The following is a 25444-nucleotide window of genomic DNA, read 5'->3' on the forward strand; positions in this document are numbered from 1 at the left end:
GCGTGAGATAGAGGGATGTTTTCCCTGAGTTAGATGTTTAGGGGGCTTAATCCTGGCACAGTGGAATTTGAAACCCAAAACATCCAGAAGTGTTTAGGTCAGAGAAAAGGGCCAGTTAACTAACTGGTCACGTTCTTCCTCTCAGTCAGTCTGAATGCAATAGATTCTTGCGTAATAAAGAATGGTTTTCCGGTAGAACCAACTGTCCCTTTTCTTGTTTTCTTCTTATTCCTGACTCTAGAGAAACTCAAGAAAAAAAACACAGTATTTGCAACAGTTGTGAATGGTGTCTGAATAATATTGTGCATTACTAAGAAATTTATACTTTCAAACTTGGACGTATGTACAGACATAGATTTAGTCAAATTTTCTTCTGCATTCCGAATCTTATTTTGTGGCAACTTGCCAGCCAGTGAATGGTTACTGAGTTGTTGTTAGTTGCCCTCAAGTCATTTCTGATTCAAGGTGACCCCATGTGTGCAGAGTAGAACTGCATTCTAGGCTTTTCAAGGCTGTCACCTTTTGGAAGCTCTTCACCAGGCCTTACTTTTCAGGCACCTCCAGGTGAGTTCAAACTGCTGACCTTTCGGTTAGCAGCCAAACACTTAACCATTGAGCCACCCAGGGACTCCTGGTTACTGGGTATAAAAAAAAAATATTTAAATATAAAATCAGATGGCATGATATTTTCATATCCATAACCCTACTCAGAAAATAGAATACAGAATATTTTCAGCACATCTGTTAAGTGCAAAAGCAATGACAATATTGAAAATGCCAGTAATAGGAAGGGACACAACATGATGAAAACAAACATAGAGGTAAAAAATAGAAGGCGATGGAAGAAAAACTTCCTTGTATATGTGTACATTTGGAACAAGACCAGTTATTCCGTTTTTAAACTGCTTTATTGAGACATAATTCATATACCATACAATTCACCCAGTTAAAGTGTACAATTTAATGGCTTTCAATATATTCAGCGTAGAGCAACCATCACCACAGGTTGTAGAATATTCTCATTATCCCAGAAACAAACCCACATCCATTAGCCAGCACTTCCCAGTTCTTCCCATCCCCCCAGCCCTAGACAAGTATGAATCTAGTTTCTGTATCTATGTTGTTGTTGATAGGTGCCGTTGAGTCGGTTCCGACTCATAGCAACCCTAGGCACAACACAACGAAACACTGCCTGGTCCTGAGTCATCCTTACAATTGTTGTTATGCTTGAGCTCATTGTTGCAGCCACTGTGTTGATCCATCTCGTTTAGGGTCCTCCTCTTTTCCGCTGACCCTGTACTCTGCCAAGCATGATGTCCTTCTCCAGGGACTGATCCTCCTGACAACATGTCCAAAGTATGTAAACTGCAGTCTCACCATCCTTGCCTCTAAGGAGCATTCTGGCTGTACTTCTTTCAAGACAGATTTGTTCATTCTTATGGCAGTCCATGGTATATTCAATATTCTTTGCCACCACCACAATTCAAAGCCGTCAATTCTTCTTCGGTCTTCCTTATTCATTGTCCAGCTTTCACATGCATATGATGCGATTGAAAATACCTTGGCTTGGGTCAGGTGCACCTTAGTCTTCAAGGTGACGTCTTTGCTCTTCAACACTTTGAAGAGGTCCTTTGCAGCAGATTTACCCAGTGCAATGCATCTTTTGATTTCTTGACTGCTGCTTCCATGGGTGTTGATTGTGGATCCAAGTCAAATGAAATCCTTGACAACTTCAATCTTTTCTCCTTTTATCATGATGTTTCTCATTGGTCCAGTTGTGAGGATTTTTGTTTTCTTTATGTTGAGGTGCAATCCCTACTGAAGGCTGTGGTCTTTGATCTTCATTAGTAAGTGCTTCAAGTCCTCTTCACTTTCAGCAAGCAAGGTTGTGTCATCTGCATAATGCAGGTTGTTAATGAATCTTCCTCAAATCCTGATGCCCCGTTCTTCTTCATATAGTCCAGCTTCTTGGATTATTTGCTCAGCATACAGATTGAATAGGTATGGTGAAAGAATACAACCCTGACACACACCTTTCCTGACTTTAAACCAATCAGTATCCCCTTGTTCTGTCCGAACAACTGCCTCTTGATCAATGTAAAGGTTCCTCATAAGCACAACTAAGTCCTCTGGAATTCCCATTCTTCACAACGTTATCCATAATTTGTTAGGATCCACACAGTTGAATGCCTTTGTATAGTCAATAAAACACAGGTAAACATCCTTCTGGTATTCTCTGCTTTCAGTCAGGATCCATCTGACATCAGCAATGATATCCCTGGTTCCATGTCCTCTTCTGAAACCAGCCTGAATTTTTGGCAGTTCTCTGTCAATATACTGCTGCAGCTGTTTTTGAATGATCTTCAGTGAAATTTTGCTTGCGTGTGATATTAATGATATTTTTCTATAATTTCCACATTCGGTTGGATCACCTTTCTTGGGAATAGGCACAAATATGGATCTCTTCCAGTCACTTGGCCAGGAAGCTGTCTTCTGTATTTCTTGACATAGACGAGTGAGCACCTCCAGCGCTTCATCTGTTTGTTGAAACATCTCATTTGATATTCCATTAATTCCTGGACCCTTGTTTTTTGCCAATGCCTTCAGAGCAGCTTGGACTTCTTCCTTCAGTACCATTGGTTCCTGATCATACGCCACCTCTTGAAATGGTTGAACATTGACTAATTCTTTTTGGTATAATGACTCCGTGTATTCAAGTTGCAACAGTGAAGGATTCCATGGGGAAAATATTAAATGATGCAGGAAGCATCAAAAGAAGTTGGAAGGAATACACAGAGTCATTCTGTATCTATAGATTTGCCTATTATGGTCATTTCATAGAAGTGGACTTACACAACGTGTGATCCTTTGTGTCTAGTTTCTTTTGCCAAGCATAATGTTTTCGAGGTTCGTCTATGTTGTAGCATGTATGAACACTTCATTTCTTTTTATTGCCAAACAATATTCCATTATATGGGTGTACCACATTTTATTTATCCATTCATCAGTTGATGGATCTACCTTTTGGGCATTATGAAGAATGCTGCTGTAAACATTCGTATATGAGTTTTTTTGTCGATGTAAGTTTTCATTACTCTTTGGTATATACTTAGTAGTGGAATTGCTGGATCCTATGGTAACTCTGTGTTTAACTGTTTGGGGAACTGCCAAACTTTTTTCTGAAGTGGCTATACCATTTCACATTAAGAATGCTTATTCCTGAGGTAATAACAGGTTTTTTGACCTGGACTCTTAGGACATGAATTGTCTCAAGGCAGAAGGCTGTAGGAAAGATAAAGTGCTGGTATGATCGTCATGCTTGACCAAAAAATATGCTGAAAAATGGAACCAGGCCGACTTGGATGCAGGTCGATCTATACACTTAAACAATTCAAGTTTATGGGCTAGTGGCATAGGTTTGACCTGAGAGCTTGTGAGAAATACAGAATCTCAGGCCCCACCCCAGACCTACTGAATCCAGGTGATTGTGTAAACATTAAAGTTTGAGAAGCGCTGTTCTAGTAAGCTACTTTCTCTGCCAATCATTTCCTCTCTCTTCCTGTGTCCTCATTTAGAAAACCTGTCCACATCCTTCCTCAGAGAGCCAGTGCTCACAGCCTTTGCTGGATCTGGCATGTGACCTCATTCTTTTGGTCACACTGGATTCTGTAAGGACAAATACCAATTGAAAATAAACCCAACCCCCACTGCCGTCAAGTTGATTCCGACTCATAGCGACCCTATAGGACAGAATAGAACTGCCCCCATAGAGTTTCCAAGGAGCACCTGGCGGATTTGAACTGCCGACCTCTTGCTGAGCAGCCATAGCACTTAACCACTACTCCACCAGGGTTTCCAAAATTGAAAATAAGAGGTTTTAATTCTCCCAGTTGAAAATCAGAGGCTCTCCTCCTCCCCTGTTCTTTCAGAATTCACTTTAGATAACTTGTTAATTATAAGGTCTTTGTCTCTTTAAAAAGTATGTAAACCAAAGTTGTTTCCTCAAGGAGTTGGGAATCCTTTCTTTTGAAATGTAATTATCAAGAAAGATCACATCCCTACCTCCCAGTTTCCTGGAAGGAGATTAACATAATGTGAAGTATCTAGCCATAAAAAAGATACTAGAAAATTAATATTATCTTGAAAACATGGATTTAATGGGTTGTATTATCCACTTAACTATATGGTTAGGATTCCCTTCTGTCTCTGCAATCTCTTGAGTGGATTACCCATGATGCATTATATTCTGGTTTAATGCTTATTCAATAGTAAAACTTTTTTTTCTCTTCTATTGTTGTGGGAAGGTTTTCTGGGATGGGAGTAGATTTTGTTTTGAGTAACTTTTCCCCAAGAATTTCTGTCAGGGATGGAAATTTTACTGTAAATAGGCCAGTCAGATTCTTTCTCTGGAGTTTTTAATCAGAAGAAAGTGATTCTAGAAAGTTTGTCTTGAATTATTGACTTAAGAAAAGAGATAAGGTATCCTGGGAGGGCTATGTTTCATTGTGTTCACAGAGATGCAAAACAAACTTTAGAAAGAGAAGCTCCTTACAGACTTGAAGAAAGAAACTCAGGAGGCAGAGAGATACAAAGGGAGGATGAAAAGGAAAGGAAGAGGGAAACGGAGAAGGCGAGGGAGAGAAAGAGGAGAAAGAAAAGAGAGAAGTAGGGGTAGGTAGAGATCTAAGGTCCAAAGTGTGGAAAGGGCTTCAGTCATATGAGTTTATTTACATAAACTACAAAATTTATTCACATAAACTTTAACCCAGTGCCGTCGAGTCGATTCCGACTCATAGCGACCCTATAGGACAGAGAAGAACGGCCCCGTAGAGTTTCCAAGGAGCGCCTGGTGGATTCAAACTGCCGAGCCTTTGGCTAGCAGCTGTAGCACTTAACCACTTCGCCACAAAAACTTTATTTACCTGTTATTCATATGGCCAAATGTATCCTTTGGGAATCAGATTGGCAAAAATTAAAGACTGATAGCATTCAGTATTGGTGAAGATGATGGAAACAGTATTGTGCATACATTGCTGGTGGAAATGTGAATTCCTCTTTAATACATAGACAAATCGACTCTATTTTCTATTACCTAAAAGCCTTACTTTACTCATTATTTTAAAATGCTTTCCATATTTTAAATATTCTATTAAATTTTAGGTTTTCTAAATGAACACTGAGAAAATATTCTGTGTAGTTTTAAAATGTGTTTTCAAGGTCAACTTATATAATAGCATGTAACGTTTCACTCAGCACAAAAATGTACATGTAAGTTTGAGTTTTTTAGTGTAAGATTTGATGACACATTAGTAAATTTACTTTAGAAACAGGAAAGAAGAAAATGTGTGTACAATATTTTTTTATCACAATGCCTCTGCTTTTTAACATCTGTGTATCAAAAGCAGAACATAGGTTGGCTCATGTCTCTGTGATATCCGGGATGCCAAAAAAGTAGCGGAAAGGCTCTCTGAATACTTTTCATTAGATTATTTGTATAAATGTTTTTGGGGAATCTCCAGGACTCTAGAAGGGCCTGAGGAATTTCCAGGTTCAGGTGAAAGTCATTTTTTGTTTTTAAATTATACCCAATTCAGAAATGGCACAAACTGGATCCCATTGTTTCTAAAGTAGGTGAGGCATGAACAAAGGTCCTGGGGTTGATCTGTCTTATTTGCCTATTCAGCACCCTCTTTTGCAGCGTTAGCCTACAGGGGACCAAAGAGAAAAAGCAGAATCATTTGTGACTGGGTTCCGTCAGCTTCCAATGTATCTTGTCTGTGATCTCCTCACCAGTTTTCTATCTTGTACCTAAATTAGCTGAAGTAAGGCCCGATGTAGAGCTGTGGTATGGACTGAATTGTGTCCCCACAAAGTATGTGTTGGAATCCTAACCCCTACACCTGTGGATGGAAACCCTGGTGGTATAGTGGTTAAGTGCTATGGCTGCTGACCAAAAGTTCTGCAGTTCAGATCCACCAGGTGTTCCTTGGAAACTCTATGGGGCAGTACTACTCTGTCCTATAGTGTCGCTATGAGTCGGAATCAACTTGATGGCAACAGGATACCTGTGGATGTAACCCCATTTAGGAATAGGGTTTTGTTATGTTAATGAAGCCATATCACTAGAGGATGTGTCTTAAATCTGACTTTCAAGATATAGAAAGAGTAAACTGACACAGAGAGAAACAAGCACAAATGAGGGAAAGATAGATGCTATGCAGAGGTTCTGGAAGCTGAAACAAATGTCTTCCTCCAGGGTGGAAACAGAGCTTTCTATAGTTGGTGCCCTGGATTCAGACTTCTAGCTTCCTAAACTGTGGGAAAATAAATATCTGTTCCTTAAAGCCACTCACTTGTGGTATTTCTGTTACAGTAGCACTAGGAAACTAAGACAAGCTGAGCACACTTCTGTTACAGTTGCACACATTCAGCCTACACCTAAGAATTTTAGTCAGTTTCAATTTGTATGCTGAGCAAATAATATGAGAAGCTGGACTATATGAAGAAAAACATGGCACGAGGATTGGAGGAAGACTCATTAGCAACCTGCAATATGGAGATGACTCAACCCTGCTTGCTGAAAGAGAAGAAGACTTGAAAGCACTTAATGATGAAGATCAAAGACCACAGCCTTCAGTACGGATTATACCTCAACATAAAAAAAAAAAAAAAATTTTTTTTTTTTTTTTTTTTTAAAGAAAACAAAAATTCACACAACTGGACCAATAAATGGAGAAAAGATTGAAGTTGTCAAGGATTTCATTTTACTTGGATCCACAATCAATGCCCATTGAAGTAGCAGTCAAGAAATCAGATGATGTACTGCACTGGGGAAATCTGCTGCAAAAGATCTCTTTAAAGTGTTAAAAAGCAAAGATGTCACCTTGACGACTAAGGTGCACCTGAACCAAGCCATGGTATTGTCAATCTCATATGCATACAAAAACTGGACAATGACAAAGGAAGACCAACGAAGAAGTGATGTCTTTGAATTATGGTGTTGGCAGAGAGTATTGAATATACCATGGATCACCAGAAAAACAAACAAGTCTGTGTTGGAGGAAGCACGGCCAGAGTTCTCCTTAGAAGCAAGGATGGCAAGACTTCATTTCACATAAAGTATGTTATCAGGAGGGACTAATCCGTGGAGAAGGACATCGTGCTTGGTGAGGTAGAGGGTCAGTGAAAAAGAGAAAGACCCTCAACGAGATAGTTTGACACAGTGGCTGCAACAATGGGCTGAAACATAGCAATGATTGTGAGGATGGCATAGGACTGGGCAATGTTTAGTTCTGTTGTACATAGGGTAGCTATGAGTCAAAACCAACTCAACAGCACCTAACAACAACAACTTGGAAGCCAGAGAGCAAAGTGAAGTAGGGATGAGGGAAATTCACCTCGCCCCTGCGTTGGTCTTAGCACATTTGAGAACCTCTTTGGCAGGGTACCAGCACTCTCAAGGTAACAATCAAACTCAGAGAACGCCAAGACATATTGAAGCAGTTTTATGAGCAGTGGACATTGATGGGAGTGGGTGCTAGGGCAGCACAAATCCCAGATAAAAACCACAAAATCAATCCTGTTGCCACTGAGTCAGTCCCAACTCATGGCAATCCCGTGCGTACAGAGTGTAACTGCTCCATACCAAAAAACCAAAATCAAACCCACTGCCGTCGAGTTGATTCCGACTATTAGCGACCCTATAGGACAGAGTAGAACTGCCCCATAGAGTTTCCAAGGGGCGCCTGGCAGATTCGAATTGCCAACCTCTGACTGCACTGGGATGGGATGGTTAGCAGCCATAGCACTTAACTACTATGCCACCACTGCTCCATAGGATATTTTTTTTTTTTTTTTACTGTAATGTTTACAGAAGCCGATTGCTAGGTCTTTCTTTTGTGGTGCCACTGGGTACGTTTGAACTGGTAACTTTTCTTTTAGTAGTCAAGTATAAACCATTTGCGCCGCCCAGGGACCCCAAATAGCAGATACAGCCAGATATTTCTAACTGGTAGACTTGTTATCAGTACCCATGAGATGCCTACTGGGGGCTTGTTGTTTACCTGGGTGAGTGTATGAGGGGAATCAAATGCTCTGCACTGGGAGATGTACTTAAGAGTCAGGGAATTACAAGTCATTACAGTTAAGATGACTCCATTTGTTCTCCCAGGTTGGTGAGATTTCAGGAAACATGAGCTACATTCATAATTTTATTTATTGTTTTCTAATCATATTTATTAGGTTTAAGTCTTCAAATAAATATTAAGTGTACTATGTTATACAGGAAACCCTGGTGGTGTATCAAATAAGTGCTACAGCTGCTAACCAAAAGGTTGGCAGTTCAAATCTACCAGGTGCTCCTTGGAAACTCTGTGGGGCAGTTCTGCTCTGTCCTATAGGGTCACTATGAGTTGATATCGACTCGACGGCAATTTTTTTTTTTTTTGGTTTATGTTATACATCTCTCCCTCACCCTTTTTACCTTTTCCCATTTTTACGGTTGTTTTAGCTAGGGTTTAGGTGGCATGACCCTCAACGACAAGATTATATACACTTGACATACTTTCTTTAGCACACTACAGGTGCCAGCAACCCCCTCTGAAGGTCAGTGTATCTGCCCATCTCACTTTCTACTCAGAACACTCCTGAGCTTCCTCCCCAGGCACCAGATCCAATGATAAGTTGCCCAGGCCAAGTGAGCTGGACCTTCTCCTGAAACATATGCTTGTCCAATTCAGTCTGATAGAATAAATTTAGCATTGTAGTGGTGTGAATTGTATTTTCCACCAGTCTCCTTGTTGCTTTCTGTTCTTTACTTCATAGGAAAAGCTCTCTAAAATTCATTTGCATTGCCTTTGGGATGTGGCATAAAATAAAATCAGGGACACTGCCTTATTTCTCATAGTGGAGGTCAGAAGAGAGAAAATGTGGAGAAAAGTACAAGATTTTAACAAGATTTAGCAGAGAAAAGGACTGTCAGTGTCGGGGCAGTGGGTTTGTATGCATGTGTGTGCACAGTGGTGGGGGTGTCAGGGTATCAATGGAAGCACCGGACGCTTATGACTGTGGAAATAACTTTTTTGTTCTGTTCAGTGGTTTTGGTGTTTGACCAGTCTGGGCAACTCAGAGCTAATTCATACCCAGTGTAACATCACATTTATCCTGAGTCTGAAAGACTTATGGTTCAACAAAATTTCAGATAAGCCGGGACACCTGTTTATGCTTCATCACATTTATTTTATTAAAACCATGATTTTGTTCAGGATTCCAAACTGTGCACACTGATGATCTCAAGTATATATTACAATATTTTTAATACAGGAGATATCATGAAAGCCATTGTTATAGCCATCTGAATTTTTATTAATAAAAAATCTTGAATCTTATATAATCCTTTAATTGCTTAATAATAAAAAAAAAAGCTGTTAATATACTCTTAAATTTAAACTAATTCCAACAGGCAAACATTTTGCAACTGAGAGGGTGGCTGATGGTGTCATGCTGGGTCAAGTGACTCTCTTTTGGTTCCGGGCAACCCTGATGAAAGCCTAGGCCTATTCAGTGCCTACCTAGAAAACCTCAACTGCACCAAACATAAATTTTGTGAAAATTTTCAGAGTTACAAGAAGTAGCTATATCGTCCAATATACAACATTTCTAATGGGGGACGGGAACAACCCTCCATTATCAACGTCATTTCCCAAGTCCTTTCACTAGTCCCTTAAGTACCAAGTTATTCCCTGTTCTGATACTTCACCTATCGTCTCAAACCTGGGCTCATCAAATCAAGTCTCATCCTACAAATAAATTTTCCTAATAATAGCTGAGAAAATAAAAATTTCTACATACGATTATGATCTACAATGACGCAACAGCATCCCTCTCTCTGTCTTTTGCTTTCTTTTTTCCTATTCCTATTGTTCCCACGAGAAGCCCTGGTGGCACACTCTTTCCATGTAAGTTTTTAAGAAATTTATTATTTTGGTTTCTAGAATATTCCACAGAATCCCTTTAATTCTTTACATGCTGTATTACAGTTACAGGTAGGGCAGAGTGGAGATGATAACTCTGCATATACCACCTGAAAGACTCACACTGTGATTGTTTGACTCCATTACTTCTAGAAATGTCCCTTCTAGATTTGATTTGCTCTCTACTCTGTTTTTCTCTAACTATGTGGCATAGTGGTAAGTGCTACGGTTGTAACCAAAAGGTCAGCAGTTCGAATCCACCAGGCACTCCTTGGAAACTCTATGGGGCAGTTGTACTCTGTCCTATAGGGTCATTAAGAGTTGGAATTGACTCGACGGCAATGGGTTTGGTTTTTTTTTTTTTTTTTCTTTAATGTTGCCACCTCAGTTGCTAGAACAATTGCACTCATGTTGTGTAGGACACTTTAGACTGAAGATTGGCTGGGGAGGAGGGGGAAGGAGGTGGATACTGAGCCCTCTCCAGGCTTTGGTCCTCTAGTCTTCTGTTACAGCAAAACCAGCCTACTTGCACAGTATCCGTTGCAAAAATGGACCACAAAGTTACAGATTTGAGGGATCTGGCTGCCTTATATAAACATATGAAGAAGCCTAAGGCATCACACCACTAAGGGTATGTGACTAAGGGAATGTCATAGAACAAACTGTGCCCAAGAGTTCAGTTGGGAAGTAGCCCCTTTCCCAAGCCCCCAGACCTACCCCCCAATCTGGTTCCTCCCTTATAACCCCCTGGACCTTCACGTGATCTAGCAATTCCAGAGTTAATACCTGGCACAGCAGGGTTCTCCATAACCCTGATCCAGTACTGGGGCCACTGTCTGCTCCGTTTAGTCCATGTTCAACATTTGAATATCCCCCTGGTTGGAGGGGTTTTGGCCTCCTTCCAGCAGCAGCTCTATGAGCACCATATCCTTATTCCTCATCCCCTGCCTCAGCTATAGATGCTGAAGAGAGGAGGCTGGCAGAGGCCAAACCTCTCTGAGTCTTCATCTGCTTGCTGCATTTCTCCGTTAGCTCATCAAGGACCTCCAAGAGATGCAAAGCCTCAGAATCAGCTTCATTTTGAGAAAGCCGCATTTTAGCAATTCTTTCCAGTTTGGTTTTCATTTTTTCTTTCTCCTTTGATTCCTGCTTTATTTTCACACCCTCTATAAAATGGTGGATGGCCTTTTCTTCACACTTCATTTGATACAGCTGGAAGCTGCCATATCGCAGATGGAGCAGCTGTTTCGCTACAGGAGCAAGCTCTTTGCTGAATTCTTTTTGGAAGTAATAATTTGCTTCTTCATACTGATTTACTTGAGCATAGAGGCTGGCAAGATAGGAGCAGACATTGGGGAGATTCCCATTGAGCTCATCTGCTTTCTTTAAATAATCCAGGCCTTGTTCTATTAGTTCTGGTAACTTCTCTCTTTCTTCATACCTTTCACTTTGTATTTGGAGGACTTTTGCCCTATAGCAGCACCCAATGTGGTAATGCAGGTAGGCATTGTTTGGCATGGATTTTAAAGCCTTTCCAAGCATTTCTATAGCTTTGTCTACAGCACCCTTCTTTCGATAAAATTTTGCAGCACCGCGAAGTACATCTGTTGCACATGGGGCTTTCTCCAAGGCTTCTTCAACTATACTGTCCCCTTCACCTTCTTCATTCAGCTCTTGAAGTTTCAGAGCCAGGAGGACTTTAACATATTGGTTGTCAGGATTCAGCCTGATGGCTTGTCTCAGAGCGTTAATAGGGTTCTGATTAATTGGCCAGGTATCCAGACGGTAGCTCAGAATTGCCAGTCCAATGATGAATTCTGGGTTCTTTGGTTTTTCTTCCAGAGCCTTCTCAAAGCACACCTTAGCCCTTTCATAAAACTTCCTTCCACACTTTAACCGCGTCCACCCTTCCTCACACTCTATCTCAGGACTATTATTAACTCTGTAGGGGCTGGAAAACTTCTTGCAGACTCCTTTCACCTTGTCTACATAAATTTGAGCTTCAGAGAATCTGCCCATGTGATAGTAGACCCAGGCATAGTTTCCCCAGGTGACCAGACTTCTGATTTCTGCTTGGTCAGCGTGCTCTCGCTGGATTAACTCTTCTGCTTGCTGTAAGTATTCCAGGGCTGCCTTGTTTTGGCCTCTGAGGTGTTTTATGTAGGCCAGTATGTTGCACTCTGTGGCTTTGAATTCACTGCTCTGAAGCTCAATCTGATTACACACTCTGTTTTCAAAATCATCCAAGGAATTTTCTCCCCCGACCAAATTCCAGGTGAAGTGACATTTTAGTTGCCGCAGGCTGCTCTCCAAGGAATTCTTGGTAATCTCACTGTAGGGAAAAACAGAGAGATGAACACTTTGAGACATATACCCATTATCCATTGCTGCTGAGTTGATTCCATCTCATCGTAACCCTACAGGCCAGAGTAGAATTGACCCATACAGTTTCCAAGGAGTGGCTGGTGGAATTGAACTACAGATCTTTTGGTTAGCAGCTGAACACTTAACCACTGCCCACCAGGGCTCTCTTCCCCAACCCCCGCAGCTCTCTTCCTCCCCAGCTCTCTTCCCCGCCCCCCCCCCCGCTCTCTTTGTCACCAGCTTTCTTCCCGTCCCCCACCCCCCAGCTCTCTTCCTCCTCAGCTCTCTTCTGCTTATAGCTCTCTTCCCCCACAGCTCTCTTTCCCCTAGCTCTCTTAGTCCCCAGCTTTCTTCCCACCCCACCCCCCCAGCTCTCTTCCTCCCCAGCTGTCTTCCCCCCACAGCTCTCTTCCCCCACACCTCTCCTCCCCCCAGCTCTCTTGAGACACAGCACAGATTATTCTGGTAAGAAATGTGGATTGCAAATACAGATCTCCTCCTCCTAAAGAATGGCAACCCAAATCAAAAAGAACAGTCTTTCCTTTTTTTCCTCCGATACTCTGCCTATGTGTCAAATGCATGGTGAAGCAGAAATTTGACGACTGTGAGGAGCAAAAGAATAAGGGAGGGCAGTGGGTGGAGTCTCTGAGATTGAGGCTGCAAGTCCTTGAATAAGGCAGTTTTTGTCTGCAGCTCTGGCCCTCAGCTTTCTGCTTTTGAAAGCCTCTGCAGAGGTTGCCAAATCTGTGGGAACTGATTTCAGCAAAGGTTTCATTTTATTTATGCAGTTTTTAAGAAGCAAATCTGTTTGATGGCATTTTCTGTTTTTCATTGTTGCCTAGCATGTACTTCTACGTATTGAAATTTTTAGCTTTAATCTTCTCTATTCTTTTAATATTTTGTTACCCTGTTGTAAACCGGATTATCCCTCTGAAATTCAACTGTTTATCTTCTATATTTTTAATTCCTTAGTTCTTATTTTGCCTTTTAAAATCTTTATCACTTTCTATTTCCTGTCTAATTTTTTCATGTCTTATATATCCTTAATTGATCTCCTTAGCCTATACATACTTTTTGAGCTTTTATCAAATTGGTTTTGCCTCTTCATGACATTGCATTATCTTGTTTTTTCCAGTTGAATTTTTTCCACTGTAACCATTTAAATCTGTGAAACATTCCAGTTCCCGTTCTTTTCTGTTACTTGAAACAAATGGAGACTTAACTACTCCAAATAGAAAAATCCTTAGTTTTTACTCACTTTGCCTGCTCTTTTATCTTTCTGATCTCTGAATGGATGTGTGGGTTCGAATCCCACTTCTAACTCTTAACTGTTGACCTTAACCGTTTTTTTATTATTTATGTCAGCCATGCCTTAAACTTCTGTTTTAGAATGAAATGTAATCATTTTGTTCTCTCTCTCTTTTTTTTTTTTCCCTTTCCTACCCCTCCTTCTAAACTGGCAGTTTCTGTTCTTAACACGTTTCATTGAGTTGGTTTATTAATAACTTTGCATTTGTTGTTGGAATTTTCTTTTGAAATTATTTTTTCCTCCTGTGGTTTGCCTTTTTATAGTAGGAGGTGAGAAGTGTAGCTATGGGAGGCTCACAAGCTCCTTTTTTAATGGGAAGAGCTCTTTTCCTTTAGGTGCCCTGGTAACTTTCCTAAGAAGATTTTCCATTCCCTTCAATGTTGGTCCTCAAAGTAAATGAATGAATGACTGAATGAGCAAGAAGCAAAAAACAGCAAAGAGACAAATAAACAAAAACCTCTACTCTAACTTCAGAGATGGTTAGGGTCAAAATCATTCCATGCCCCAAAATATTTCTCCACATTGCCTATGTATTAGAGGCCCTAAAGTGTTGCTTTTTCTCACTTAAAAAAAAAAAGAAAAAAATCACTGTATATATTAACCAGCCCTTTTAGCCAGAGCTGCATGTTCTAGATATTATGGATTCTGACATATACAGCCAGTATATATCTGGAAGTCTATGCAAAGTAGTGAGGATAACTTTTGAAATATTAGTCTATATTACAGATTATATCCCCCCATGTTCTTACTGTCCCCTCTTCCTCACTTTTTATGCAGAGTGACTTGCCCTCCCACCTTCCCATTCTATTGGGCCAGGGGTGGGCACCTAAACTCATGTAGAAGCTGGAAATGAAACTGAGACAGGAATCAATTCTGACTCATAGTGACCCCATAGGACAGAGTGGAACTGCCCCCTAGGGTTTCCAAGGAGCAGCTGGTAGATTTGAACTGTTGAACCTTTTGGTTAGCAGCAGATCTCTTAATCACTGCTACCAGGGCTCCAGGGGAGCCAGAGCAAGTCTTAAAGTGCTAGGAAGGGTGCTATGCAATATGGGGATCTGCTGGTAGCCATCTTTAAGGTTAACCATATTCTGTAACACATGCTGCAGAGAAAGCACCCAGATGCACATAGAGAAAACACAGGGAGTGGGCCCCCCAAGTTCCCTAGTGTCCTGTTCTAGTCCTCCTGAGGTCCATGCAATCCTGAACCTGGGTCCTGTGAAACACTCCAGTTTCTGTTCCTTTCTGTTAATTAAAACAAGTAGAGACTTAACTACCCCAAATAGAACGAACAAACAGTAAAAGGGGAAATGGGTAGGAGTTTCCTGCTGTGGGAAGGATTCCTTCCAAAGCCCCAGGGAGGTCTCAGTGACAAACCAGGCTGTTAGAGCCTCTTGGCATTTTAATGACAGCAGTTTCCCCTTGAAAAGTTCACGTTCTATCAAGAGCTATCTTCTTCCTCAGTGAGGTTGTGGAAAGGTTTCTTTACACATGAGGTCGTTAGCTCCCTTCACATTTTATGAGGTACAAAGAGAGTGAATAGAGTTGAGATTATCTCTGACATATAAAACATACAGTAAGTTGTGCACTTGATAGGATAGGGACATTTAATATATACCAAACCAAAAACCAAACCAGTTGCTTTCAAGTCTATTCTGATTTCACGGCAACCCCATCCATGTGTGTCAGAGTAGAACCATGCTCCATAGCGTTTCCAATGGCTGACTTTTCAGAAGTAGATTGCCAGGCCTTCCTTCCAAGGTGCCTCTGGGTGGACTCAAGCTGCCAGTCTCAGTCAGCTGCCCAGCGCTTAGCCATTTCTGCCACCCAGGGACTCCATTAATATATACACTTATATAAAATTCCTTTGGAGAAGCCATTCAAAAAGCCATCCAATTTTACCGCCCAACCATGGGTTTTTATTTTCCCTAGTAAATCAGAGATGTAGGTCCCAGATACTTGCTGTCCTGGGCTTAGACTTGTGAGTCTTATGCTCCGGGTCCCTCTAGACGTTCCAGCCATTTACACAACAACCACACTTTCTTCTTCTGCTTCCTATCTGGATGAAAGCTACAGTGACACTGTCCACCAGGCCTGGGACAAATGCTGCTATCACTGTGTCTTAAGAGTGGTGCTACTACATGTGTGGTTTTAGGCTCAGCAGTATCAGCATCACCCAAGAGCTTGTTAAAAATGTATATCCTCAGGACCCAACCCACACTCACTACATCGAAATCTCTTGGGGGTTGAGCCCAGGAATCTGTCTTTAACAAACTCTTGAGGTGATTCTTATGCAACTGAAGTTTCAGAACTACTGTCTTAGAGCACAAGTGCAATGGCCAATGAAAGTCCCCACAGCTAAAGAATCAAGGAGAGTGAGAAGAGGAAATGGCGGCTCTGTCATGTTATGGGAAAGATTCTAAGGCAAGACCATGTTAAAATTCTAAGAAATAGGTAGACTGGCTCTACAGATTCTGGGTGACTATAGAAACCCTGGTGGTGTAGTGGTTAACTGCTATGGCTGCTAACCAAAGGCCTGGCAGTTCGAATCCACCAGGCACTCCTTGGGAACTCTATGGGGCAGTTCTACTCTGTCCTATAGGGTCGCTATGAATCGGAAATGACTTGACGGCACTGGGTTTAGTTGTTTTTTTGGTAGATGCACTTATGTAAATATCTCAGATCTTTTTTTCTATCAGGCAGACATGCAGACTAGCTGAAAAAACATCATTTCAAGAGGACAATGTGGCCTCTAGGAAGTGATCTCTGGGGCCAGTATCCCTGGATTCCATAGCCCCCAAGACGGAGGCTTAGGCAACCAGGTCTGGCCACCCCAACCCTCAAGCTGGAGAAAGTAGAGAGTTCCTTGCCTACCCACTGAGCTAATGCTTTCTCCTCAGGGCAATCTTATGTTTCTGGGGAACTTGCAGACCCTAGAGATGGGGACTAGTTTCTCCAAGCACTCCATCTCCAATTCACGCTTCAGATAGGAGGACTCTAGCCAATCAGTAGAATTTTAAGGTGAAAGCGTGTCTGTTAGTTTGCTAGCTCTCATGCCAATCTGAGATGAATGAGCACTTTAACAATAAAATTCACCACAGCAGAAACTAGGGTTGCTATGCTAAGTATGTCATTAACAACATCTGCTGCAAAAACGTCTTTTGTTAAATAATAATTTTATTAGAATCTAGTGACTTAATGCTTTTAAATAAGAAACAAATAAAGGACAGTCGATAAGAGCAGTTCCCCCAGACCCACCTTTAAATGAGCCACCTGTCTGATTATATCTAAATATGCTTCTTTCTTTGCTCCCTTCTAGCTTGCCAAGCTCCTCTCTCTGACATCAGCTCTCAGCTCCTCCCCGTGAACAATTCCAATTCCCTTAGGAAGTTTGACTGTGTGAAGCAGAAAATGACTTAGGAATAAAAATGCCAGCATTGATAACACAGATTTATGACTTAGATGCATGGTAAGGCTATAAAACAAACACTAAAACAGAATGGTTCAGGCAATTGCCTTCAATGGGCCATGGCTGCTTAGGATTTGCATTCGACAACAAGTCTGGCTAAACATTTAACACAGAGGAGAAGGGAGCATCTTTACCTCATGATGGCTGTGCGCTTTCCAGTTGTCCTCAGAGGCTGAGGTTCAGGCTGCTGTGCTCTTCAGAAGCCTTCCTCCTCTGGTTGAAGAATTCTGAAGAGACCTATATATGAAGGCATCAGCTGCTACCTTGTCTTGTTTTCCTGCAACTGGCTTTACAAAAACGAAAGTGAAACTGGAAAGTAAAACTGATTTGAAGTTGCCCAGATTCTTCCAGAAGGAAAATGAGCCTTGAGTATCCTCATCAGCGCCCCCCACTCTGTGCAGTGAGTCATAAAAAGTTTGTGAATTGTATTGCTGGCCTCGGTCAGCTGACATGAAAGGAGCCCACTTCCGAGAAGGATATATTTACAGAGCACCGTTGCTTCATTATTACAACGTTAACCCATCCTCACTCTGCTTCCCCTTAACACTAATATGACCTGCAGGTCACTGTAAACAAACAAAAAAACCCACTGCCTTCAAGTCAATTCTGGGTAGTTGTGTAATCTCCATGAGGGCAGGGACTCTTCGATCGTTTTGTTCACCGCTCAATCTTCAGTCCCTGCAATACCTGGCACGTGACAAACATTCAAAAATTAGTTGCTGAAGGAATGAATGAATACGTGTTTAGAACCATGGCACCATTTTTATGCTGTGTGACTCTGGGCAAATTATTGAATGTCTCTGTTCTTTAGTTTCTTCCTTTGTGAAATGGGGATAATAATACTACCAACTTATAGTAGTGTTATAAGGATTCAATGAGTTCATCTATGAAATCTACTTATAATAATGCAAAGAGCCCTAGTGGTACAATGGTTAAGAGCTTGGCTGCTAACCAAAAGTTTGGCAGTTCTAATCCACCTGCTGTTTCTTGAATCCTGCTGTTTCTTGGAAAACCCTATGGGGCGGTTCTGCTCTGTCCTATAGGGTTGCTATGGGTCAGAATCAATTTGACATAATGAGTTTTAGAATAATGCCTGGCCCATAACACATAAATGTTAGTTTTTTTTATTATAATTAATACTAAAATCATTAACCAAACAGACCAGAAGGGAAGCCTTTGATGTTTGCCATTTCCAGAGCTTTAGATCCTCTGACCTTCCACCGTCCATCACGATCGCTAACCTAGGCCTAACAATTCCTAACATCTCTAACAGTTCTTGGGTTTCCCAAGCACTGAAACATAAAATCCTTGTCTGTCACCTTGGTATTCAGCAACTGCACATCATGATTTCCAGCCATTTTTCATGATAGAGGAAACACACATTCCTTGCTTTTCTCTTGTTCATACCTCTTTATCACAAAGGAGTTATAATATACATAGTTCCAAGGGAAAAAAGGCAACAACACTTGATGTCTTTGCAATAAGGGAAATACGGAGAGCACAGGTATAACATATTTTCCATCATAAAGCAGTTAACTAGCAAGGTTGCTGAGGTGGGTTATTCAGTCTTGGAGAAAGTGTTATTTATCATATTTTTATGCAAATAACACACATGTTTTACGTTTGCCAACCACTTCCCCACTACCTCGAGGTATTTTCTGAAGTTACTATGCCAATTTTTCTCTTTTTTACGTGTTGCTGTAAAAAAAAAAAAAGTGTACTTAGCAGAAGACGGGGCGGGGGGGGAGGAAGTGGTTGACAAACATAGAAGGCGTGTGTTATTTGCATAAAAAATACAGTAACTTGGGTGCTTTTGCTCGAGCAGGGTGGAAGCAAAGTTTGTGCTCCTTGAAAATCCTCTCCGCTTTGATCAGGATACCCAGCTAAGAATGTTTTAGTTGGGAACCCCTACTTTTAGTTCTCAATTAAAGAGTTTTTTTTTTAAAGAGTTACAAATTCTAAGACTTAAAAAAAAAAAAAAAAGACTTAGGCAAACCCCAAATGAGACAACTGACCAGAAAAATCAAGTTTATTGTTTATTTATAGAAAAGCATGTTAGAAATAGAAGAAGCACTGAAATAGGAAAAGAACATTGTGTTTTGTTTTAGAATTTGCATTCGAGAAAACTGTTAGGTAGAAATATTTAAATATTATTAATAAAGGTACTGCCTGGGAAGAAGCAGGAAAAAAGCTTGTACCCATGGTCACTGTGTTTTGAAGTGTCTGGAGACATTAATTTCCTCTCCAGAAATCTGCATGGCTAATACCTGTGTATGAAGCTATCATGCGGGGGGAAGGGGTATGTACATCAGCTGATTGGGCATCTGGGTAAGTGTGAGAATATGTGGTGTGGTTTGCAAACAGAAACTAGAGAGGCAAACCAATTCTCTATAGGAAATATTTCTATTTTAAGACAATGAAACTTATTCAGTGAGAGTTCTGCTTACCCTGGTTAGCCACAAATATTTACGCACCCGTATCCTTTTTATCCTAGAATCAACTCGACGGCACTGGGTATGGGTATACTGCGTATCCTAGAATATAAGCCAACGGCTGCTGCTGTCTTACCCTAGACTAAGGAAAAGACCTTGCTTGATGTTACCAAGAAAATGCTGATACTTTGATTAATTACATCAGCCACAGGGTGGTATAATGCAATGGTTATCACAGTGTGTTCCACCACCAGCAGTATCAGTGTCAATTCTGATGGGGGGCAAATTCTCAGGCCCCATTCTAAACCTATTGAGTCAGAACTCTAGGAGTGGGAACTAGTAATCTGTGTGTTAATAAGTCTTCTGGATAATTCTGATGCACGCTAAAGTTTGAGAACTATGTCATATATTGAATGTAAGTGAAAATACTTTTAGCTTCACAAAATAAAACTCTGTACTTTTTTCTTGAGAAAACATTTGAATGTCGTTTTTGTTTTGTGTCTATCTAGAGAATGCTTGACTCAGTGTTTACCCACCTAGAGAGTTAGTTGCTAGTTCAATAGTGTTCACACCTATTGGAGGAATCTCAGGTTTCCCAATGGGTTCTCTTGATCTCTACAGTGGACTACAATTTAAGAATAATGTGTTCCAACCTAATGTAATATTCTCTAACTTACTTATTCACAGAGATATATGTTTAAAGTCATTCCCCTAAAAGAACTCCTGCAAATTTGATGGAGTTAATAAAACAGCTCCCCATTCCTTTGAACAATGTTAGCATGCTATACACACTATTCTGCATTTTTCTTTATATATTTCTCAATATATTTTGGATATAAGCCTGTTGCCGTTGCTGTGGCGTCGATTCCAACTCATAGCGACTCTATAGGACAGAGAACTGCCCCCTAGGGTTTCCAAGGAGGAGCTGGTGGATTCAAACTGCCAACCTTTTGGTTAGCAGCCAAGCTCTTAACCACTCCACCACTGGGACTCCATTTTGGATATAGCGTTCCATATTTTTTATGTTTAGAGCAGCCTTATTTTTTTTTAAATAACTGAATGCTATTCCATACATGAAATATTAAAATTGCTTTAATGAGCCCCCTAAGAATGGACATTTGAGTTTTTTCAGTCTTTTGTTATTGTGAGGCAACCCTGGTGGCGTAGTGGTTAAGAGCTACAGCTGCTAGCCAAAAGATTGGCAGTTCGAATCCACCAGGCACTCCTTGGAAACCACATGCAGCAGTTCTACTCTGTCCTATAGGGTCGCTATGAGTCAGAATCTACTCGGGTTTGGGCTTCAAGGATATCATTATATGTGTCTTTGCATATATGTACAAATATAGGATAAATTATTAGGAGTGGAATTGCTGGGGGCAAAGATTTATGTACATTTAATGACCATCATACAATTTATAATCTGATTTACAATGCATGGTAGAGCCTGTTTACCCACATACTTATTAGCATGCTTTTAGGAAAGGTATTTTCTTTACTGACCTGAAATGGTCTCTCCTGTAGCATTGGCTTGCATTGCTGTTCACATGAGTGAGGTTGACTGTCATTTCGTAAGTTTAAATTAAATTTAAACCTTACATTTCCTATCTGTTCCAGACCCTTGTCCATTTTTCAATTGGGTTGATTTTTCCTTATTTACAGTAACTATTTCAGCATTAAAAATTAATCATTTTCCTAGTAATGTGTTGAAATATTGTCATTATTTTATTGTGATCTAGGTGAAAGTTTACGTTAACAAATTCATTTCTCATTAAATGTCAATACATAAATTATTTTGTGACATTGGTTGCCAACCCCACAATGTGTCAACACTCTCTTCTTCTCCACCCCAGTTTCCCTGTTTCCATTCCTACCTGTCTCTTTCTGCCTTCTCTTCTTTGCTTTTGGGCTGGTGTGCCTATTAGTCTCGTAGACATGATTGAAGTATGAAGTACGTCCATTATGTGTGTTAGACCTGTCTAATCTTTGGCTGAGGGGCGAATCTCAGGAATGACTTCGGTACTGCGTTAAAAGGGTGTCCAGGGGCCATATTCTCAGGGATTCTCCAGTCTCTGTAAGACCAGAAAGTCTTGTCTTTTTTTTTTTTTTTTGTGGATTTGAATTTTGTTCTACATTTTTCTCCCATTCTGTCTGGGGCCCTCTGTTGTGATCCCTAGCAGCACAGTTCGTGGTGGTAACCAGGCACCAACTAGTTGTTCTTGGCTTAGTCTAATGGAGGTTTCGGTAGTTGTAGCCCATCAGTCCTTTGGACTAATCTTTTCCTTGTGTCTTTGTTCCTCTTCATTCTCCTTTGCTCCAGCTGGGATGGGACCAGGAGATGTATCTTAGATGCCACTTGCAGGCTTTTAAGACTCCAGTCGCTACTTACCACAGTCAGATGTAGAACACTTTCTTTAGAGACTATGTTATGCCAATTGAGCTAAATGTCCCCTGAGACCAGACCTCAGCTCTCAGCCCAGTAGCTCAGTCTCTCAGGGAGTCTTCTATGACTTCCCCAGTACTGTGTACTGTCTTACCCTTTACCAAAGTTGCCATCGTTCTACCATCTAGTTAGTGTTTTTGCCTCTCCACCCATTCCCTCCCTCATAACCATCAAAGATTGTTTCTTTTTGTGTGGAAACATTTTCACGTGTTTTTATAATAGTGGTCTCAGACAACATTTGCCCTTTTATGATTGACTTCTTTTACTCAGCATAACGCCCTCTAGATTTGCCCATGTTATTAGACACTTGACAGATTCATCATTGTTCTTTATCCTTAAGTAGTATTCCATAGTGTGTATGTACCATAGTTTGTTTATCCATTCAGCTGTTGATGGGCACTTAGGTTGTTTCCATCTTTTTTCTAATGGGAATTATGCTGTAATGAATATGGGCGTGCATATGTCTATTTGTGTGACGGCTCTTATTTCTCTAAGATAAATTCCTAAAAGTGGGATTGCTGGATCGTATGTTATCTCTATTTCTAGCTTTTTAAGAAAGTGCCATATTGTTTTCCAAAATGGTTATACCATTTTGCATTCCCACTGGCAGTGCATGAGTTCTAATCTCCCTGCAACCTCTCCAACGTTTATTTTCCTTTTTTTTTGATTCGTGCCAGTAATGTTGGGGCGAGATGGTATCTTATCGTAGTTTTTATTTTCATTTCTGTAATGGTCAGTGATCGCGAGCATTTCCTCATGCGTCTTTTAGCCACTTGAACGTCTTCTTTGGTGAGGTGTCTGCTCATATCCTTTGCCCATTTTTAAATTGGATTATTTGTCTTTTTATTGTAGAGGTGTTGGATTTTCCTATAGATTTTAGAGATTAGACCTTTTTTGGCTATGTCATAGCCAAAAAATTTTTCCCAGTCTGTAGGTTCTCTCTTTATTCTTTTGGTGAAGCCTTTTGATGAGTATGTGTTTAATTTTGAAATATTATTTTCCAGTTCGTTATTTATCTTTTGACTTTGTTTAAGGAACCTCTTCCGTGCAATACATTTTTTTTTTTTTTATTGTGATTTAGGTTAAAGTTTACAGAGCAGATTAGTTTCTCATTCAAAAATTTATACACAAATTATTTCATGGCATTGGCTACAATCCCACTTTGTGTCAGCACTCTCCCCCTTTCCCTTTCCACCCCAGGTTTACCATGTCGATTTGTCCAGTTTTCCTGTCCCCTCCTGCATTCTCATCTTTGTTCCTGAGCAGGTGTTGCCCATTTGATCTCATATACTTGGTTGATCTAAAAAGCACTTTCCTCGCGCGGATTATTTTTTGTCTTATAGGCCAACCTAATCTTTGGCTGAAAGGTGAACTTCGGAAGTGGCTTTAATTCTGAGTTAGAAGGGTGTCTGGGGCCATAGTCTAAGGGATTCCTCTTGTCTCTTTCAGACCAGTGAGTCTCGTCTTTTTTGTAAATTTGATCATTTATTCTACATTTTTCTGTCACTCTGTCCAGGACCCTCTGTTGTAATCCTAGTCAGAGCAGTCAGTAGGGGTGCTGCACACCATCTAGTTCTTCTGGTCTCAGGGTCATGTAGAGCGTGGTTCATTAGTCCTTTGTACTATTGCTCCCTTTGCCTTCAAGCCTGGGAACTTCATCCCATGAGGTGTTTAGTTATGTCTTAAAGGTTTCCCCGACTGTGCCACTTGTGTGCTCTATTGTCTGTATTAGTATATGAGGAGCATCTACAGTCACGTATTTGGAAATATCCACCTCTGAACCTGTATTTGCCAGTGAGCATGTTCCTTTATCTCCTCCCTCACCTCCTAGCATATCTATCTGTCTATCAATTCATAGGTTATAGTTTGCTGATTCTATTATTGCAGGATTGTCTATGGTATCATAGTTGCTTAAGTAGAGAAAATACATTTTGTCTAGTGTTTTAACATTAGAGGGAATATATTTTTAGTTTGTTTTAATATATCTGTATAAAAAAAAATATGTATAAGCTGTGATTAATCGCTAGTCTTTGAAAAGTGGCGCAGGTTCTGTTCAAGATATGGCTGAGCAGCCTGTTCCACTCTTAACATAACAAGCATGACTGAGCTTTGTTTTGCAAATGGCCTTTAGCTTGCAAGATAGCAGCTAGGAAGGCTGCCTGGTGTTTTTGATCTGCAACTTTCTTTCTTGCTCTTTATCTCAGCCAGAGTGGACTTGGCAGAGCAGTTCCACTAGCCAAGAGATTCTTATAAGTTTTTTTCAGCCTGTTGCAAACATACAGATTAGAGTCCAGAGGTCTGTACATGCGTATCTTTAGTTTAATGAAGAGTTTCTTGTAGTTGTTTTGTGATGTATAAGACCATCTGTGGACTAAGTGCTTAAAAACATTAGGTAACCCTGACCTTCCTCCTATAAAACCATCCCGTTAGCTCTTTAGAGTTAGACCGAATTGGGGAGAAAGTTAACCCCCTCTGTCTCTTGAACACCGGTGTTCAATAAAGCCCTCTTGCTTCTTACCTCCTCCTGTCTCCGTATTGGCTTTGTGGCAGGTGGCTCAAATCCGCTATTTGTGGTAACATTATGTCTTTTATTCTTGTGTTCCTCTCAGTGTCCTCTCTTGCCTTGATCATATTGTGCTGACTTCTCCCATATTGTATATTGCCTTTCCCTTCACAAATAATAACTCGTGCCTACTATCTCTTTGGTAATTTTCCCTCATTTCACCCTCCCATCCCTGGTAACCATCAAAGAGTCTTTAACTTTTTTTTTCTTTCCTGTGTGTAAACCTTCTGTTGTTACTTTATAAAAGCAGTCTCATATGATACTTGTCTTTTTGTGACTGACTTATTTCACTCAGCATAATGCCCTTCAGATGTATCAATGTTGTGAGATGTTTTGCAGATTTGTCATTGTTCTTTATCATTGCATAGTATTCTACTGTGTGTAGGTACCACAGTTTGTTAATCCATTCAGCTCTTGATGGGCACTTAGGTTGCTTCTACCTTTTTGCTCTTGTGAATAATGCTGCAATGAACATGGATATGCACATGTCACATTCTACTCACAGCTCTTATTTCTTTAGGGTATATACCTAGGAATGGGATTGCTGGATCATATGGTATTTCTATTTCTAGCTTTTTGAGGAAACACCATACCATTTTCCATTTGTACCATTTTCTATTTCCACAAGCAGTGTATAAGAGTTCTAATCTCCCCACATCCTTACCAACATTTGTTATTTTCTGTTTTTTGATTAGTGCTAGTAATGTCGGGGTGAGATGGTATCTCATTGCTGTTTTGATTTGCATCTCTAATTGCTAATGATTGTGAGCATTTCTTCGTATGTTTGTTGGCAGCCTGAATGTCTTCTTTGGTGAAGTGTCTGTTCATTTCCTTTGCCTATTTTTTAAATCGGATTATTTGTCTTTTTTGTTGTTGTTGTCGAGGTGTTGAAGTTT

At 40.5% G+C, this 25444-nt stretch overlaps 1 protein-coding gene across 1 annotated transcript; it reads right to left on the reverse strand.

Moving 5' to 3' along the window:
* Positions 1–10313: 10313 nt before the first annotated feature.
* Positions 10314–17627, reverse strand: IFIT2 (interferon induced protein with tetratricopeptide repeats 2). Its single transcript, XM_023546940.2, has 2 exons — positions 17248–17627; positions 10314–12303 (listed from the first exon to the last, which is right to left on the reverse strand). The coding sequence occupies exons 1-2, from the start codon at positions 17250–17252 to the stop codon at positions 10902–10904; spliced, it is 1407 nt and encodes a 468-aa protein (XP_023402708.2). The 5' UTR covers positions 17253–17627; the 3' UTR covers positions 10314–10901.
* Positions 17628–25444: the final 7817 nt, after the last annotated feature.

The sequence above is a fragment of the Loxodonta africana genome, chromosome 16 (genome assembly GCF_030014295.1).
Source record: "Loxodonta africana isolate mLoxAfr1 chromosome 16, mLoxAfr1.hap2, whole genome shotgun sequence".
NCBI lineage: Eukaryota > Metazoa > Chordata > Mammalia > Proboscidea > Elephantidae > Loxodonta > Loxodonta africana.